Source organism: Carassius auratus, chromosome 23, assembly GCF_003368295.1.
Source record: "Carassius auratus strain Wakin chromosome 23, ASM336829v1, whole genome shotgun sequence".
NCBI classification, from domain to species: Eukaryota; Metazoa; Chordata; class Actinopteri; order Cypriniformes; family Cyprinidae; genus Carassius; species Carassius auratus.
In genome coordinates this window covers 5400894-5420565 of record NC_039265.1, presented here as the reverse complement: position 1 = coordinate 5420565, position 19672 = coordinate 5400894, and the positions used below count along the sequence as shown (strand labels likewise).

Below are 19672 nucleotides of genomic sequence, written 5' to 3'. Positions count from 1 at the left end.
TCATTTGTCAGGGCACTTAACGTTGCAGTGCATTATGGGATTGAGCACTCTTAATGTCCGCTATGGTTTTGGGGCACCAGTGCATGCTGGTAAATGGCAGTCGTCTCAAATCCTCTCAGACACAGATTACCTTCAGACGGCTGTGCCATTACACTGACGTGCTCAGATTCTCTTCAGAATTACTAATTAATGTAAGAGATGACAGTGAACTGTGATATGAATGATGTGTGTTTGCATAGTTTCATAAAGAACTCTGTAATAAAATTTGTAAATTTGTATAATTCTACAGAAGTGGTTGGGAGTTTCACTTCCTTAATTCGTCTCTGTCTTTCCACCTGAAACACAATGAGCACAGTACTACAGAAGTCTGTGCCATGAAGTATAGATTTTGATTTTTCTGTTCGTACTTCATTTCAGCCGAAAAGCAAAGGAATGATTGGCTCATATGGTGCTTAGTTTAAAGTATTAAAATAGAAGGATATTCACTACTTTGGTCAATGTATTGCAATAATAATTAATTATTTTAGATTAGATTCAATTAAAAATATATACTTGACAGGAGCATCTACAAACCTCTCAAAAGAATAAAAAAGTGACTTCTTGTGGTGAAGTCAGCCATCTTCTCCAGTTCTGTTACCAACTGAAGTAATGCAAACTTGTCATAATCTGGAAATAATACTAAAGCTCAAACTTTAATCCTTTATCAATGACCTGTTGCCACACGTTTAACCACGCTCTGAAAAATACACTGAGAATTTATTGGTTGTGAGATGTATTTGTACTCCAGGTCCAATTTTTTTATTATTATTATCGAGCTCAGTTTCTTTCTAAACCGGCTCAAATTTCCTTCCTCAAGATATCTCATGCCAGTCAAAGAGCAATGCTGTTCATTCAGTGTCTTCGTCAGCTCTTACCCATCAGTCACTTGCCCTTGTCATCTTTGCTCAATTTGGGAAGTCATCTAATCATAATCATATGTGATGTGTTATGCATATGCTGCTTAAATGTCAGTTTGATTGTGCAATCAAGCCGTTGAGCCTGTGATGGTCTATTTTGAGTCCAGGGCTATTAAAGAAACGTGAAAAAGAAGGGACAAAATCATACAGACATTCATTTAAAAACACATACTGGACATGTTTTACATTTCTGAACTGAAGGTTGGCTGTGACTATATATTAATTGTGTTGACCTGACAGGTGTCTTATACTAACACCTAGTGGTGAAAATGCAACATCACACCACAGTAACTGATTAACTGCTCGACATTCTAGAAATGTGCTCTTTCCACAGTCTGCCCATAGTTTATGAATCAAAGTGGTCACTACGAGTATTTTTAGCTGGTTAATGATCTCCATCAAACATAAATTATTAGATTATGGTTTCGCAAACTGGGATCTTTGAAGCTTAGAGTTGATGAAAAGCTATAATATGTTATACATATTATTATTATTTTAATGATAACGATGATATGAAACGATGATACATATGCCATATTTCAGTAACTGTAAGATTTTGATTCAAAATGTCTGTTTTCTCTTTCATTGGATTTGTGTGTTGTTTTCCAACCAAATATTTTATTGAAACGCCTGACAGGGGACATTGTGACAACATACCCCACGGGTACAGACGTTTTTCAAAAAGAAAAAAAGAAAAAAAAATGCTTTTCTATGATCTTGTCATATGCGTTATAAACAGTATTTTTTATTATTGTTGTGTTCATTGTTATTGGCTAAGATAATTTGGGTTGTAACTCAGGGAAGAGTTTTGTCTAAAAAGTAAAAGCATACAGCTTCTGTGCTGCCGGACTAAACTATTCCGTCCCCTTTTGACGGGAAGCGAGTAAAACGAGAAGATACAGGAAAAATTCCCACCAAATGAGGAAACGGCAAGGAAAACTCGGTTTGCGCGTGCGCAGACAGACTCCACCTCGCGCACACCCGGCCTTGCTGCTCGCGCCGGAGAAAACAAGCTGCGTGGACGCGCTCTAAAAGCATGCGACTCAAAGCACTCTTCGTGCATTTGGACTTGCTTTCTTTGGTTTCAGAGTACATTTATCAGCAATAAAGGTAAATGGTGCTGTGATTATATTTTGCAAAATATTAAGTAGCTGTCTTGGACGTTTTATTTGTTGTAATTGTGAAATGTCTAATTTTTGTGTGATGATGTTGCTGTTAAAACGAAACTTGCCTCCATGCATGTGTGCTCCTGTTTGATGCTAATTGGACACATGAAAGTGATTTTCTCAAATAGTGCATTAACGGCATTTGTCTGCTGCTCCGTTCATGCTTCTTAAGAAAGATCGCGATAAAAGCGCGTTTAGGCTTCTTTAATAGCTGGAAGACTTTTGTTCGCCTCGTAATTACGGTAACGTTAGTCCCATGCCGCCAGGAGTAGGCCGAAAGGAGGCCGCTGAGCGTCAGAGTTTGAGTGACAGCTGCGCGAACCAATCAGAACGCTGGAGCTCGCGTCAGTCAGGGCTCTCACCCAATCAAATGGTTTGATGTTGTTGCGCATCGCTTTCGGCAACTGAACAATGTAATGTCAAAACAGCTATTTAAGATGCCGAGCAAATTGCTTAAACTTTATTATGAGGGCCTGACTCGTTGTTCTGTTATGCAGATCGTATCGCATAGCGGTTTTGGGCGCCTTCTGTCTTAAACTAAACACCGCAGTCAGGGTCAAGTTCGCAGACAACGTTGCACCCACGTTTTCTCAGCACGCGAAGTTGAAGAAAAGTCCAACGCCTCTATTCTTTGATATTTGCGTTGATATTTTCCTCCTTGTACTCCAAAAACGTTTCCATTCAGTCTCTGTCGTTTGATGTACTGATTGCGGCTTGTTATGACAGGCATGTAGAAATGAGCCGCTGGCCTGACAATACAAACAACGAGGAGGAAACGTATCGCGCGCCATTTGCGTCACGCAGCGCTCGAGAGGCTATAGATATCTATGCGCATGGCCGCTAAGTTGGAGAGCTGTGGTGTTTGTGCGTGGGTTTGTGAATGCATTGGTTTAACCAAATGTGCCGGTTTCCCGCGAGTATGACGTATTTAAAATGTATGCACCCTGTAGGAAAGTGTCTGTCCGCACGAGGCCGGGAGCGCGAGAGTCAGTTATGAAACTTGCGCGGTTTCACGTGATCATGATGATGAAGATCGGCGGATTTAATGCTAATGATCTCAGTCTTTCCTGGGTCTGTGATGCTTCAAGTTTCCTTTGCCTTGTTCCACTCTCCAGACTGGCAAAATGATCTCAGTTCGATTTAAACGTTTTTCCTCTCTCTAGCAGCTTTGGGAATGAATGACCTCCTCACCCTCATGTCGTTTCATAATATTACTTGATGCATTTTAATTATTCTAAAATGCATTATTAACCACGTCACTGCTGAAATGGGAAAACAGTGTTATGAAAATGTTCATTGCTGTAAACTAAATGTCTGTTGTTTTCCCTTGCGCTTCTTATCCGATAAATATCCCATAATAACAAGATGAGAGCAAGCACGTGGGTTATTATCAGACAAAATATTAATAATTAGCATGAATTTATGAAAAATAATGAAAATGGTCAGTTTGAGTCGGTGTATTTAAATATCTCCTGTTTGTCCCTTTGTTTATTTTTACATAACCTGTTTTTCCTCTTCTGTGGTCAGTTTTCTGTGGTTATTGTGTGTATGACAGGTATTTGACTTGTAATGTGCAGTTTCTTGATGATTTATTGATCAGTGTGAGTTCAGTGAATAGTCAGTAATCATTTATTAGGACATCTTAGCATAATTACTGTTTATGTATCCTCCTGCTTGCTTTTCATGGCTTGTATGATTTCTAAATAATTGTGTTAAAAATCATGTTTTACATTGTGAAGTTTTGATCAACTAACACACACATTTAGTCGTTTTGTTCAGTTTTTTGAACACGACACAAATCACGCTGAAGCAAAAGATGTGTGCATGCTGTAAACCAACCAGTATGAGAGATGATGTAAATATGACATATTATTACATTCTTGTTGGTTTTGATTGCTTCTATTGTCCTCATTTGTAAATGCATTAATGCTCTTTGCGTCAGGCAGTTCTTGGCAACCGATGGAGGAACCATGCATTATTACACCCTAGATAGCAGAGATCCAATATCTATATTCAATATGTCATTTTATAAATTATATTATCTAAAATGTGATGTCTCTTTTTTTTTTTTCATGCAAGCTTTTTGGAGATGAAAAATGACAGTTCAAATCCCCCAAAAGTTCAGTCATTCATTGAAATTATATTTTAAGGACATTCAGAAAAAGTGCATAACCAATGCACAGCTGAAACCTCGCACTAATGGAAATTTTGTATTGGGAACAAGATGAGCTTTTAAAATAAAAGTCTGATCCGATTGTTGGAAAAAGTGCTGGAAAAGGTCTCTCTTGTGAACCTTAGGTGGTAGTATAGTGTTTATTTATGAGCACCTTGGTAAGGTTGAGCCGTCCGTGACATCCTTTACCCCTCACCCATGATGTGTTTCTGTGGTTTGATAGGTTGGTGTGTGAGTGTGTGAACAGCATGACAAAGAGCCCTCCTCACAGGCGTGGGATCACGTTCGAGGTGGGAGCGCAGCTGGAGGCCAGGGACAGTCTGAAGAACTGGTCAGTGTTTTTCCTCATTATCCGTTCATTCACTCGGTCTGATTGAAATTCAGACGCTTCACTGGCGCTGCTGCCTCTAGTTCGGTTGCATTTCAAAATTTGTGAAAGTTCTACATTTAGCATTTTAAATCATGTTGTAATTTTCCAACTGAGTATTTATTTACTCTCCCCTCCAACATTTTACAGCTGTTCGAGTTACAGATGTGATCTGTAGCTAATCTGAATTGACTTTGTTTTGTGTTGACAGGTATGCAGCTAGCATCGAGAAGATCGACTATGACGACGAGAAGGTTTTGATCCACTACAGGCAGTGGAGTCACCGTTATGATGAGTGGTTTGACTGGAGCAGTCCGTACCTCAGACCCGTGGAGCGAATCCAGCTGAGGAAACAAGGCCTCTCTGAACGCCAGAGCGCTCCGGTAAGCACTTCCTGTCAAACTGTGCTGAGTCACTCACAGGCTGCATGGGCTCATAAAAGAGCATTATATATAGGTATGTTTCTCTTCTCAGGGCTTTCAAGTCAACCAGAAAGTTCTTGCCAGCTGGTCAGACTGTCGGTACTACCCTGCTAAGATCCTGTCCCGGGACAAAGATGGTGTGTACTCGCAACACTCACATCACTAATGCCAAGTTCATCTTCTGAATGGTCCAGAGGAAACTGGCAGCCGAAACCACTGTTTTTGGCTGATGTTTAAAAATTAAATATTAATACTATATTATATTATGATTTATTTCATAAAAAAAAAAAAAAAAATATATATATATATATATATATATAATATATATCATAATACTTTTAAAATAATTACTGTCATACTTATTAATTAATAAACAATTATACTTCATTTTTTTTAATGAGCATTACATTGGTCCATTTACATAAAAATATACTACGAACCAAAACATTTTAAACATTGATAATAATAATAAATTCAAGTAAATTACTGAAATAATTTTCACAAAATTATAATAAAATAAAATAAAAATTGTAAACACTAATAAAACACGTTAAATATGTAATTGTTATATTTCACAGTATAATAGTTTTACTGTATTTTTAACCTTAAACGTTTGTGCAGTAATACACACGTATGAATATGTAACATTGCATATGTAATTGTGCTGCTCATTTCACATATTTTTACATTAATACCTTAGCTGTGACTTCAACTTAACGAAACGCTAATAATTGAATAAGTTTTATAATTAAAAGATTAGAATTTGAGTCTCACTGTCAAAATAAATGTCTGTTTTTCATAATGTTTCTTATAATGTTGTGATTCCTACATTCACTTGTAGCATTTAAGACATTGATTAAAGTTATGTTTTGTTTACAATATCATTTAAATTTAATATCCGACATATATCATCATCGGTGCATCTGTTTGTAGCTATGTATTATACAGGAACACACATGGCATTATCAAAGTGTTGAGCAGTACAAATATCTGTGCTTCTGTGGTGTCCCAGGTTTCTACACAGTGAAGTTTTTTGATGGAGTTGTAAAGACAGTGAAGGGGATTAAGGTGAAGCCATTCCGCAAGGTATGAGAAGTGATTGCCTCGGCTCTAATCATCATTAAACCAGGCCATTAAAATACAGGATTAATGAGTCTGTCTTTATCTACAGAGCTCTGATGGCAAGACCAATCGGCAGACTCGAAAGCGGGGCGATCAAAACAGGAAACAATGGAAGGCCAAGGAGAACGGCACCAGCAGAAGTAACGGCTCGAGACACAGCACGTCTGACCAGGATGGAGACAGCAAATCAGAGGAGGATGAAGAAGATGACTCCAGAGATCTCCAGAACGGTGGAGAGGGCGAAAGCACAGCAGCTCAGACATTGAACGATTCAGAGTCGAGTTCTGCAGAGCACAACCAAAAACAGCACACTGAAGAAAACAGGACAGAACCGCTTGAGAATGGAGACGCGAACAACCCAGAGGAGAAAGAGATGAATGGAGGACAGGAGGAGTCCCAAGCACTTCAAAATGGCATTGACAAGAACGACGGAGACCAGAAAGAGAAGGAAGAAGCAACAGATGAAAGCCCCAGTCCGCCCAGAAGGACACGGAGTAAGGTGGCAGATGGTGAGTCTGGTTTACAGGAACATGCTACTTCTGATTATTTGATTTTGTTTTGATTCAACTCCGAGCTAGATTCAACCTCACACACTCCAGAGGACAGCATTTGCTGAGTAGCTAATAGAGAGACCATATCAAGAGAAGATATATAAATCTGTAAGACAAGGAGGTTCAGTTAGAAGAGCAAATTGTTTTGTTGATCGAATATGTCAGTTTGTTAGCTGGGCCAGTGATTTGAGCTGTGGAAGCTGATTTGTGATCCCATTGTTGTCAGTCTATTGTTGGTTTGACGTGGAGATTTGGTCTTAATGTCACAAAAGATTTCTGCTTCAAATAAATGTTGTTCTTTGGAGCTCTCCATTCATTGAAGAATCCTTAATGTATTGCAGTTTCCATCAAGATACCATCTAAACGGAAAATAACCGGAGGAAAATTGCCACTAAGTTACTTATTTTAGCTGGTGGCAATGCATTTTTAACCAGGCCAAGAGTTAATTTAGTAGTTTGGCAAGTTTTCCCAGTAAAGACTGAAATTAGAGGATTGTTGGGTGATGTATCTTGTGTGTTAGACTCAGTCTTGATGGTTCAATTTCTTGGCTTGTGTCTCTCACAGGAAAAGACGTGGAAAAGTCCAACGGTCCAGAACTGAGGAAGAGACGTGCATCAACGGGACAGATGCCACCGTCCAAAAGGAGCAGAGCCAACTCAAGCACAGGTTCACTCTCTTATTATTCTTCATTTTGGTTGTTCCAGCTGCTGTTCTGTATGCTAGTGTGTAATTAAACCATCTGACAGGACACTGTGCCTCTGATCCCCTCATAGAAAGAAACAGTCGATCCCAAATCAAACCAGACTCTGTCCCAGAGACTTCAGAAAGTAAGGATGGCTCAACCAGTCCTGCAGAAAATACAGCACCCAAAGAGGAGGCCGGATCCACACCTGATCCCGGTAAACATCCTCCTTCGTTTCAATTTGATCATCAAATGTGTTTGCTTAGACTGAATCGTTATTGCTTTTGGGATTTATTGCATGAGGCACCACTTCCCTTTTCTTCAGAATATGTGCAAATCTTGATTCGATGTGATGTGCTAACGATGCATTGCTTTCTCAGCTGCAGCAGTCAAACAGCCGCAAACAATCCACCTTCCAACCACAAACAAGTATAGCAGAGAACCATGTGAGTACACCACCCTCACTTTCACTCTCTCTCTCACCGATACAGTGCAAAGAACTGTCGGTATGTGACCTCATTGCCCTTTACCTCCCTCAGTGTACAGGGTCATCAAAAACCAGCCGCCCCCTATCCTGTCCATCGAGCTGGACCACAACCCGTTCAAATGCACGATCGCAGGCTGCCTCAAGTCTTTCCGCAAGGCGTCTCTGCTGCACTACCACATGAAGTACTATCACGCACAGAGCGACCCAAGCCCCCCTGACTGCACCCAGACGCGCTTCTCTGACAAACAGAACCAAAGCCAGGAGACCCCTCGCAGGCGCCGGACCGTCCCGTCTCCCCACCGTCAGTGCACACTTCATCTATCAGTATTTACTTCAGCTGTTTGTGTGGGTGCTTGTTTTTGTCCACATTTGTTTATTCAGCATTATAAACATAGCCATATAATGCTCATATACAATTTCATCACCTTGTTTTGGGGTCTGCTAGGAGGCATTTACATGCTTAAAAAAAATACTCGTTAATTACTAGTTATTGTAGGTCTTTGCAAAGAAACACTACACACCTGTGCACTCAACCTATAATACACATGCACATGATATAACTGTTGTAAAAAGTTAACTCTTTTATTGATAATGGTTATCATTTTCAAAAATGTTCACTTTGGGACCCCGTTTTCAAACGTTTGCATTTTCAGACTCCCCAAAATGCCATTGTCGTGAGAATGATATACATGCCAAATGCATAAAGTTTTGGGGTTATCTTAACTCCCTGAAGATAAAAAACAGTAACCTTTATTTATTTGTGTATTTCTATGGAAAAACAAGAAAAACAGAACTATGAGATGTAAACTAAGGATTCAGAGAAATTGAGGAAATTAAGATACAGAACAGTGAAATATAATTGTGAGTTAAAATCATAATCATTTCACATTTACAACTAAAAAAAAAATGTAATTGTGACATTCAAACTCGGAATACAGAGAAGAAAAAAAAGAAAAAGAGAATTGTCAGATAAAACTTGTCAGATTGTAAACTTACAATTTTGAGTTCATAAGTCAATTTTCAGACAAAAGAAAAAAATATATTAAAACAAACTCAAAATTACAAGAAAAGCAATAAGTGACAGCTACCTTATTTCGGAATAGTAAACTCCGAATTCTGAGCTATTGAAAGATGTTAACTTTCAGAGAGAAGATCGTGTGTTAAAGTCATAATTGCGCATTTACATGAGAAATCTGAATTAACTGTGAGACAGAAGTGAATTGTGAGATGTAGACCCACAGTTGTTTGAATTGTGTGAAAATTTAGATTTGAACTGAATTTTGAGGGTAGGGAAATTCTGTTGTTTTATAAGCTCGCATTGCAGTGGATTTTGTGCTTTGTAACTTTGCTAATTGTTTATATAGGGTGACCATACGTCCTTTTTTGCCTTTTCGTGTCCTGTTTTTGGACATAAAAAATGTGTCTTGCCAGGATTTTTAAATCGCCCAAAATGTCCTGGATTCGGCTTTTGCTTTCTACGTACAGTCACCATTCATTGTGTGAACTGTTTTCTTAATCTGGCTCCGGCTGAATTTCTGACCATTTCTGTGTGCTCCTGGAAACATTATCATATTGCACATAATTTTTGTGCATCAGGTGGCCTCTATCAGTATGCTGAGTATTTAAATCACTTTGGATGCAGGGTTGCCAAATCTGCATTTTTTGCACTGAATTGGAGAAACTGTTGTGTCAGGTTGATTTTCTCCCCTGAGTTAAATGTTTGAAATATTTTCCAAATTTTAATTTTACTGAAATGCTTGTTTTGAAACATTTTGCATTCTTCCAATGATAAATTGGTGGTAGATGTTGCGTTTTGTGAAGGACGGCCACTGGTAGGAAGCCTTGCAGCTGGGTTTATGATCAACCGGTGACTAAAATAGATATTTTATGTATGGAAATCCCATGTTTTGATATTTGGGATATGGCCATTGTGCTACTAAGGCCCCCATCAATCCCATCTGCATCCTGCCCCCACTGTCTTCTTTTTTTAAAAACTACAATATGGTGACCCTAGTTTACATGCACAAACAGCTATGTTAGACCTGACAGGAAAAAAAGCATCAATCAGTGTGGGTTATATGAACTTCCTCCCGCAGGTCACGCTCTGTCGCCCCCTGCTGTCGCCCTGCACCGGCAGCGCTCGGCCACGCTGGTCGCAGAGAGGAGCAAAGAGAACCAGCACTTCAACCGCTCGCTGCATGACGACACACACTGGCTTGACAAGGAAACAGGTATTGGAGAACATCCGGATCGTTCCATGCATTTCTGAGCACATGCTCTCGCTGATTCAGGACATGACGGTAATAGAGATTGATTTTCTGATCTGAAGGAGCGAAAGAACGGGAGAGGCTGAGGGAGAAGCGACAGAGGGATTTCTTCCGCATCAAACTGAAGAAAAAGAAGAAAAGGAAGTCGAAGTCAGGTGAGACTGCTGTTATAGTGCAGTGATGTCTCTGTGTGTCTTCAGCTCTCTGCTGTCCCCTGTGTTTGTCTGCTCGAACTGCAAACTTTCTCAAGTATTTCTCATTTCTGTAAAATAACTGCGCACCAGTAATGATGTCATGCTCTAGGGTTTCTGTTTGGAATAATGATAAACTATGACAAGGTAAGCGTTTAAAAGTTAAAATGTATATTTTGATACCATGCTAAAAACATCCAGCTTTTTAAACGCAAGGTATTTTTAAAATATTTCTTTAAAGTTGGATTGATGAAATAAGTTTCTTGCGTTTAATTTTAAGTTGGTCAGATTTGGATCCTGTTTGTCAAATGTCTCATGCTATGGGAATCTGCAGGCCTGAGATCACCTTCTCTCTATAAAAGAGAAATTTTTATTTTGCCCAATAAAGTAAAAAGATAATCTGCCGTCTAAATTGCTACCTTATAATTACTGCCTTAAACTGTACCACTGGCTGTTCATATATTACTAAATGTATGAAGCCTCACAAGACTACCCTTTGTAATTTTCGAATGAATTTAGTTTAACAAGAATTAAATAGTTCAACAATACTTTGAAAACATAAATCCTTTTTTAATGAACAAATTAATGAACATATTTAAGACTGTTTATTTAATTCATGATTTAAAATGTGTTTAAATAATAATAAAATAATTGATTTAAATGCACATTTTATGGAACATTTGCAAGTTGTTTTTGTTGTTGTTTATTTATCATTTACCATTTGCGATGAAAAAAAAAAATGCAATTGGACATTTCACAGATAGGGGCAACCAATCAGCATTTGATTCATTTTCAAGAGCCACTCCCTCTCCCACATGCCACTCAAAGTAGATGCAAGATGATGTACAAATTCTCACTAATTTTACCCACCATTTAAATCACAGCAGTGTGTCAGCATTGGGACACCAAGTCTGTGTCATTCATCTTGAGTTATTAATAGACTCCTAAAGTGCAGAGCTGCCCACACAATGAGCGTTATGTTTGCCAATCCCTCTCGACAGCATCAAGAACTGAATCAGATCTAGAAGCCGCCTCGTCTGTGAGGAACAACTGTGTTTAACCCTGTGTGGCGTCTGCTCTTCCTCCTCTGACAGACTGTTTCAGCACTGAGGAGAGCATTGGTCCAAAGCCTCTCCCCTGCAATCTGAATTCGGCCCACAAATTGCCCCTCTCCCTCACACACCAATCCTACTCGGGACACTGCCCCGAAAAGATGCTCAGCCAGGGTGGGTACCACAGAGCACAAGTCCTCCAAACTCACAGCTGCCTGCTTTGTGTTTCTCTCCTCCTTGGATGTCTTTCAGTGTCTTGACTAATTGTGTCCGTCAGATGTGTCTCGTCATTGCTGCTCTGTAGATGTTTTTTCTAGTGTGTGTTTAATGTGTGTGCATGTGTGATTAGAGTAGCTGTTTGTCTTGCATGGATCGCTGTGTTATAAAATCAGCTCAAATCTGCTGCCTAAGTGTGTATTGTGGTCTTCTTGTTTCCTCCAGGTGAAGACAGCAGCAGTGATTTGTCCTCAGACAGTCCTGTATGGAGTGAGGAGGAGTCTGACGCAGAGCTGGATCTGAATGTGCCCCTCTCAGAGCAGGGTGTGGAAACACTCCCTCACAGCTCTGAGATCGTACGCTGTATTTGTGAAGTGCAGGAGGAGAACGACTTCATGATTCAGGTGAACTAGCAGCCTCCATTTGATGCATTTGTTGACCAAACTCAAATTATAAAGTCTGTTTTGACTAGGGCTGTCACTTTTGTGAAAAAATCATTTTCAATTTTTCAGACATAAGTGTTCATCAAATCGATTGTAAAATCAATTTTCAATGTCAAAAAAAAAAAGACGTTTCTTTTTTCAACGTCAAATACCGGACGAAGGTAAACAGAGCGCTGGAAACGCACAAGTCAGCAATATTTCTTATTTATTGGCATGAAGTTTCGTGCAGAATAACAAACAGCAACATGAGTGCAACATTCTCTAAAAAATATATATGCAGAGGGGACTACTGCCATAACAAAAGAAAAACATCACTGCAGGCTTCAACCCGGCTGCATTTATGATTTAGGCAATTCAAAAATCTCCAAGATTATTTTAAATAATGATTCAATCCATTTCAAACAACTGTTCAAAAAATTTAATTTTAAATGGACTTGAGAAACAGGTCATGTGTGTGGTTTTATTTTATTTTTTTTATTGAACGTAACCGACACTTAAGCTGGGCGGCACTTGGCAGGCATAATGAAATGCGCAAAGAGGCTACAGGGCCGTTACAAATTTATTGGACAGGAAAACAAGTCGATCAAAATTTCGGGGTCCAGAGCAGAGCGTTTTTTATTCACTGTATGTCCAGCTGTTGAGAAGACACGCTCCGACCGCACTGATGTCCCAGGGACACTCAGGTACAGCTGCGCAAGGTGGGGGTATTACTGCAGCCGGTCACTGTCAGCTTGCAATGGTCCTTTCCATAACTCAGAATCTCCTGTAACTAGATGCGCGAATGAGGCGAATTCGCGTCTACCGTGCCGCAAGACCTCAATACGCGCGTAAACGCATCTTTACAATGACTTAACATTGAAATCATTCACGCCAGACGCTATATTCGCGTTTGGTGTGAAAGCAGCATAAGAGGACGCTTTCAACGTCACTGGGTCTTATAGGTGCGTAAAATTGCTGGTATTTTCTGTCTAGCTCTCTGAAGGCATACTGCACTTTCGAATTTCTTTATTTTCTTTTTCTGCTTGTTTGTGAGTTTTGTTACATCTATATATTTTTTATTGTTTAATTATTTTAAAATTAATAATGTACATATTTGGTTCAAATCGATTCCCTATATTCATTTTCAAAACGTTTTTTGGTTGGTGCGATCGATTTTTGAACTAAAAGTGACAGCCCTAGTTTTGACCCTAAACTCGATAGTATTGCCTTTAAAACAGACATTAGAACTTTCACATATGCTTGATTTACATTTTTTATATATATATATATATATATATATATATATATATATATATATATATATATATATATATATATATATATATATATATATATATATATATATATATAAACATTCAATATTACATTACATATTTAGCATCATTGCTCAGGTCAGTTCAGTGATAATTCAGTTCAGATCAAAAAATAAGTTTTGAAGCTAGTTAATTTCAGTTATAAGCAGTTCCAAACAAGGCAGCAATGTTAAAGAACAACAGCTCAAGTCAAATTAATGTTGATTCAGTTCAGTATCAGTGTTGATACAAGATGCAAATCAGCGGTAAATTTTGAGCTCTGCAGAGAACAATAATCCTACAGCTTAAAAGGATAGTTCACCCCAAAATTAAAATTGTGTCATTAATTACTCCCCTCCATGTCGTTTCAAACCTGTCCGATGTGCTCTCTGCAGTGTGATGAGTGTTTGTGCTGGCAGCACGGGACGTGTATGGGTCTGTATGAGGACAGTGTGCCAGACAGCTACAGCTGCTACATCTGCAGAGACCCACCAGGTGAGACACCAGAACCTCCCCAAACCATCTCCGCTTAGCATAATAGCAGCTTTGTTATCCATCTGTCTGGTCTGCGTGTGTGTGTGTTGGCAAAAAAGAACAAGAACTAAAATAAAGCAACCACTTCTCAATACATTTTGTTTGTACATGCTTTGTGTTAATCTTTAAATTTGCGTGTTTCTGTATGCAGCCCAGAGACAGAGTCAAAGGTACTGGTATGATAAAGACTGGCTGAGCAGCGGTCACATGTATGGCTTGTCTTTCCTGGAGGAGAACTACTCCCACCAGAACAGTAAGAAAGTGGTAACTGCCCATCAGCTCCTGGGGGACGTCCACCGTGTGTTTGAGGTCCTGAACGGCCTTCAGCTCAAAATGAGCATCTTACAGTAAGTAATTCCCCTTCTTGTATGCTCTCGATGCGACCAGCTGTTTGATGAATAAAGTGATACATTGAGATATGAAGCAAAGCTGCCTTCTTTTTAGGACACAAGCCCATCCAGACCTGAAGTTCTGGCGGCAGCCCTGGACACCTGCAGACAGCCTGCGGAGGAAGACGGCAGGTGACTCGGGCATAGCTACACCCTTCCCCTCCTCACCCCCTGAAATGGGAGCGAATGAGTTTGAGACATTGAAGAGCGAAGTCCCATCACCTGTGGAGAGGCATTGCTCTTTCCAGGACTCGTACATTAGCAGCGAGCACTGCTACCAGAAGCCCCGTACATACTACCCTGCGGTGGAGAGAAGACTTGTGGTGGAGACACGGTGCGGTTCTGAGCTGGAGGACAGTCTGAGGAGCACAGAGGACCTTCTAGAGATGGCCGAGCAGAGGTACGGCACGCAGCTGGACCACGACCAGCACAAGCTTCAGCTGGCCGACCGCTCCTTTAGTAAGGTAAGTTACAAGCAACTTGTTAACTTTCCTGCCAAATGCTCACTACAAGAAAGAAGCTTGTTGGCTAGAGTACATTTAAAGACTCACAGTTATGTTTTGTTAGTGCACACTGTACACAACCAATCTGAGAATTCATGTTGCAGCATTGTCAGAATTAAAAGGTTTTCAAGTCAGTTTGAGAGTTTGATTTTTACTATGTTTGAAATCCGTTTTCATAACAGTTGATGATCTATTTTGAAAGCAGTTTGAGGACTGTTTTAGAACCAATTAATCACCGATTCTATTTTCAAATCAATTTGTTTCGTTTAACCAGTTCAAAGTATTTTTAAAAAATGGTTTGAATCGTTTTTAAACCAGCTAGAGATCTGTTTTCAAATCAGTTTGATATGTAGTCAAGGCACTTCAAGGTCTTTTTCAGAATGGTTACAAATATTTTTAAACCAATTTGTTGTCCGTTATCAAATCAGCTCAAAGTATGTTTTCAAACCAGTTCAAAATCTGTCATAGGGCCTGTTTACATCTGGTCACTACATGTGTATTTTGTGGTTGGATAGCTATCTGATTTGTTAAAACAGTTCAATTTACACTTGGCCACAAATGCATCTTCACAAAACTGATATAAAGCCGATCTTCAGTTGGCAAATTTAACCATGTTCACGTCAACGAAAGCATTGGATACATGCTGCATTTTATTTACCATCAGCTAATTTCAAGATCAAAAACTGCAACCAGAGCAAGAGTGGCATAAGCACTTAAAAACGTTAGGCTTAATACTTGTAATGAAGATAATTGTGTGCGGTGTCTGCGGCTTACTTTGTTTCATTTGCATCAGTTTGTGTGATGCTTGCTGAAGAGATACTCTGATACCCATCCGTGGGGATGCTCGTTGAATTAGCATCATATCTGACTAAAGCATGTCTTTCTAGTCTATAAAACGCTCTCACACATGTATTATTTGTTTTCATCTGGAATGTGTCCTCCTGAAGTGGTTTGATCGGATTTTAATCCATCTCGACAGTGTTTAGGAGGATATTTACACCTGGTATTTTCACATACCTCATCAGATAGCTAGCTATTCAATCAGAGAAAGTGCTAGGGGTGCACGATAAATATCAGCCGATAATTAATGTGCATTTTATCAAAGCCGGTTCTCTAATCAGCTGTAAATTCCATCAGGTGCGTGATTTCACATAGGTCTACTGTCGATTAGAAAACCAGCTTTACTGATGAGATGTGCATTAATGATCAGCCGATATTTATCGTGCACCCCTAGAAAGCACAGAAAATTACCAGGTGTAAACAGGCCCTTATCGTCAGCAAATAATTCCAGCATGCACACATTTCTGCTTAGAAGATCACCATATTTTATGCAATGTTTTGCTGCGCAATTAAAAAACTGAACTAATTTGTTTTGGACTGCAAACAAACGTCTCCTTGATAACACATTTAATTACTATCATGCTACATTGAGTCAATCATTCTTCATTATCAGTGACATGGGAACATCAGTGCACACCAAACATGCATCTCATTGGTTTCTGTTGTCAGGAGCTGGAGTGTCGTATGAAGCGACTGGTTTCCGCAGAGCAGGAAAAGAGTTGTGTGGTAGAAATCAAGGAAGAGGAGCCTGACCCGGTGACCCCTGACCCAAAGCCTGACCCTGATCTTGTGCTGCACCAGCAGTGGCAGCTGAACCTGCTGGAGCACATTGAAGCAGTGCAGGACGAGGTGACGCACAGGATGGACCTTATCGAGCGAGAACTAGACGGTGAGACTTACAAACAGATTTCCTGGTTTAAAAATCAATAAACCGCAAACATAACAATTTCCGATTGATTTATTTGTAATAACATGTGAATATCATTCTGCAGTGATGGAGAGTTGGTTAGACTACACAGGTGAGCTGGAGCCTCCAGATCCTCTTGCGCGCCTCCCTCAACTGAAACATCGCATCAGACAGCTCCTGACTGACCTGGGAACTGTCCAACAGATCGCACTCTGCTCCTCGTCCTCTTGAGGGCGACAGAGAACATACAAACAGTTCACACTCAACTGAGTTCCTTAAAACTGCTGAAATACTTACATGTGCCTGTGTTTTGAGCGGAAACCCTTAAATGATTCAAGCTAACGTCAGTGTGACCGTTTCTGTGGCACATACATGTTGGAGTGATGGGTCTGGTCAGCAGTATAACAGTAGTCACCGGCTAGACAACACTCATGATTGAGGCTAATGATACCTGATGCAAAAAAACGTGTTTTTTTTTTGTTTGTTTTCTTTTTTGTGGAATATAATGCTTCATTGTAGCACTTATCATAAATATCATAGCCTTAGGAGGTTTGTTGTTGTTGTTGTTTTTTCATGTCATTTTCTCTGTGTTCTTCATATGCTAAATAATTGTTTTATGTTAATTCATACGTGTTTAAGTGATCATTTTGGACTCTTTGCTCTTTGGCACTTCTTTGCACTGGGTGAAGAGCTTAAGGACCCTAGTGGTATTTCACTGTAGTTAAAAGAAAAAATGTTAAATAGGAGTACAACAATATGAAAAAATATATTTTAATCTGAAAAATGTGCATTTTACTTTTATATTTGTACTAAGAAATCATGTAAACTTGTAAATAACCCAAACAATTGCTTAAACTGTTGCATTTACAGTAAAGACTTCCTGTAAACTTTGATCTGTTGTGAATACTGTAGTTGTGGGCTTTCTGCCTATAACCCTCTAATTTTTTGACAATTGATGTTGCTTTCATTTCAAAGCAGTGAACTTTGTTTCCACTGGTACAAAAAACAAGCACAGAATGTTGTTCTCTTGCATACTGAATCTTTGTATAGTTCTTTTTCTCCAAGGTTTCACTGTTTCTGATACTGTTTTGTTAGTTTCTTTCTGTTGTTTAAGTGTACAAGACTGGTTTTGATTAAGACATTAGATGCATTTAAGTTATTGTAAATGTGAATTTAAGTTATTGATTCTGCCACCATTTTACATCTCTCTGTTAGGTTTTATTTTATACAGTGTGAGTCTGAGTTTTGTATGGTCAGAACAAGAGAAAAGCTGGGGTCTTTTTAGTGTTCTCACCCTGTAGTGTACTTCTCTCTCTCTCTCTCTAGACTATTACTGTTTAAAATCTGACTGAGCCTGATCTATTATTTCAGGCCAATCTTAGTGTCATTCACCCTCAAATACGCAAACTACATTTGTTAAAATCCTGCCAGCAGGTATTTAGAGGGCTTGTGTTTTGTTGTTAACATTCTCTGTACAGCTAGTGAGCAACTGACAGTCCATTGATTGTTTTTCAGTATTGTGTATTATATTTTTACATCTGCCCTGTTGCTTTCCAGGCATTGGATATCTAGTTATGATGTATTGCAGTCCTTTTATTTGTACATTACATTTTTCCATCACTGGCATCTTTTAACGGTGGGGTCCCTAGGAATCTATAATAGGTTTTGAAAAATATACACGTAATCTAACTGCAAGAAAATAAATGCAAACATTTAAACTCCCAAGTTGTTTGTTTTTTACTCTGCTTATTCCTAGATTTTTTTTGTAATGCTTTATTGCAAAGTTGTGGACTAACAGAATTCTAGTTAACATTTAAATAATGTTTAAGTGATTGATTTTAAATTGTATAAATCTACAACAATCCCTTATGAAAATTAACCATGGTTTAACTACAAAAAAAACAACATGGTTACTCTAGTTAAACTATGGTAACCACAAATTAACCATGGTTTTGCTAAACTTTTTTTGTAGTAAAACTGGTTATACAAATAGTAATCAATATGCCAAAAAACTAAAACAAAAATGGTGACCATGCTTTTACTACAACAAAACCATGATTAATAATCATAAAAAATCAAATGTTTTTGTTTTTTCCTTAACCCTCTGGTGATCTTCGGTCACTTGGACAGATTTTTCTGTTTTGAATTTTTTTTTAATCACAGCTTCATCGGAATATGAAACTTGGTGACACTTATGGCACACACACAAAAGGGGGGCATGATTTGAGCAAGTTGAGGGGTCTAAAAAAAATTGTCACCCTTGTGGTTTTCGGTCAAAAATATGGAAGCCCGTTTCTGCCACAGTTGAGGAAAATATGATTTAAGTCATAACAATGAGAAACTTTCTCATAATTATGACTTAGTATCTTGTTCTATTAAAAAACTTTCTCGTAATATTGACTTAGATTCTCGTAATAATGAGAAAATGTATCGGAATATTGACTTAGATTCTCGTAATAATGAGAAAATGTATCGGAATATTAACTTAGATTCTCGTAATGAGAAACTTTCTCGTAATAATGACTTAATCCACAAAAAAAAAGACTTACTCGACACATGCGCAACACATGGCACACTAGCAACATCTGTTGATCAAAGTCGTGGAAGAACACAGCAAACATATTGTTCTGTAATCTAAAGTGTATAATGCTATAATCTGTCATTAAATAACGAATTCAGATATATTATTTGCATGTAGTTTTTTGTTAATTTGTAGCACTTACACATGTTAGTTCATGGCTTCAGATATAGAGAAACATATTCCAACAAAAATCACACGCATTTTTATTAAGATAGATATATGCTTCAGCATCCCACACCTCTTCCTGCAGGACATGTAAATGTAAAAAAAGCTTAATGTGGCTTATTGTACAATGACAAATTTAGGATACAATATTATTGATCATTCATATAGGCAAGAACAAAAGCCCAGTATTTGAACACCCAAAGTTGCACATTAAGCCTTTTCCTATAGAAAAACGTGTTTCAGAAAATGCATAAGCGTTGCTGTTTTGTGTAGCATTAAAATTTTGGGTCCACCTGAATGCCTGTATATACAATGTGGATGTTCATTAATTTCTGTTCTGAATTTGGTTCAATCTGTCTTTGTACT

The 19672-nt window shown here is 38.7% G+C and overlaps 1 protein-coding gene across 2 annotated transcripts; it reads left to right on the top strand.

Moving 5' to 3' along the window:
• Window positions 1–1919: 1919 nt before the first annotated feature.
• LOC113041080 (PHD finger protein 20-like) lies at window positions 1920–18285 on the top strand. Of its 2 annotated transcripts, XM_026199387.1 has the most exons (19): window positions 1920–2066; window positions 4519–4626; window positions 4874–5045; window positions 5137–5221; window positions 6097–6170; window positions 6256–6715; window positions 7322–7423; window positions 7531–7656; window positions 7820–7885; window positions 7979–8227; window positions 10023–10157; window positions 10256–10348; window positions 11479–11610; window positions 11878–12056; window positions 13783–13882; window positions 14073–14268; window positions 14366–14774; window positions 16323–16542; window positions 16646–18285. In XM_026199387.1, the coding sequence occupies exons 2-19, from the start codon at window positions 4544–4546 to the stop codon at window positions 16789–16791; spliced, it is 3027 nt and encodes a 1008-aa protein (XP_026055172.1). In that variant the 5' UTR covers window positions 1920–2066; window positions 4519–4543; the 3' UTR covers window positions 16792–18285. The 2 variants fall into 2 exon arrangements, with proteins under 2 accessions (XP_026055172.1, XP_026055173.1); XM_026199388.1 differs by lacking the exon at window positions 11479–11610.
• The last annotated feature ends 1387 nt before the right edge of the window (window positions 18286–19672 follow it).

What these genes read in the sequence shown, in the direction of transcription:
- LOC113041080 (XM_026199387.1), top strand. Translation starts at nt 4,544, where the DNA reads ATGACAAAGAGCCCTCCTCACAGGCGTGGGATCACGTTCGAGGTGGGA. An exon ending in CGGATCCACACCTGATCCCG is followed by an intron (nt 7,657 to 7,819) that starts GTAAACATCCTC and finishes TTGCTTTCTCAG; the next exon opens with CTGCAGCAGTCAAACAGCCG. An exon ending in CCGACCGCTCCTTTAGTAAG is followed by an intron (nt 14,775 to 16,322) that starts GTAAGTTACAAG and finishes TTCTGTTGTCAG; the next exon opens with GAGCTGGAGTGTCGTATGAA.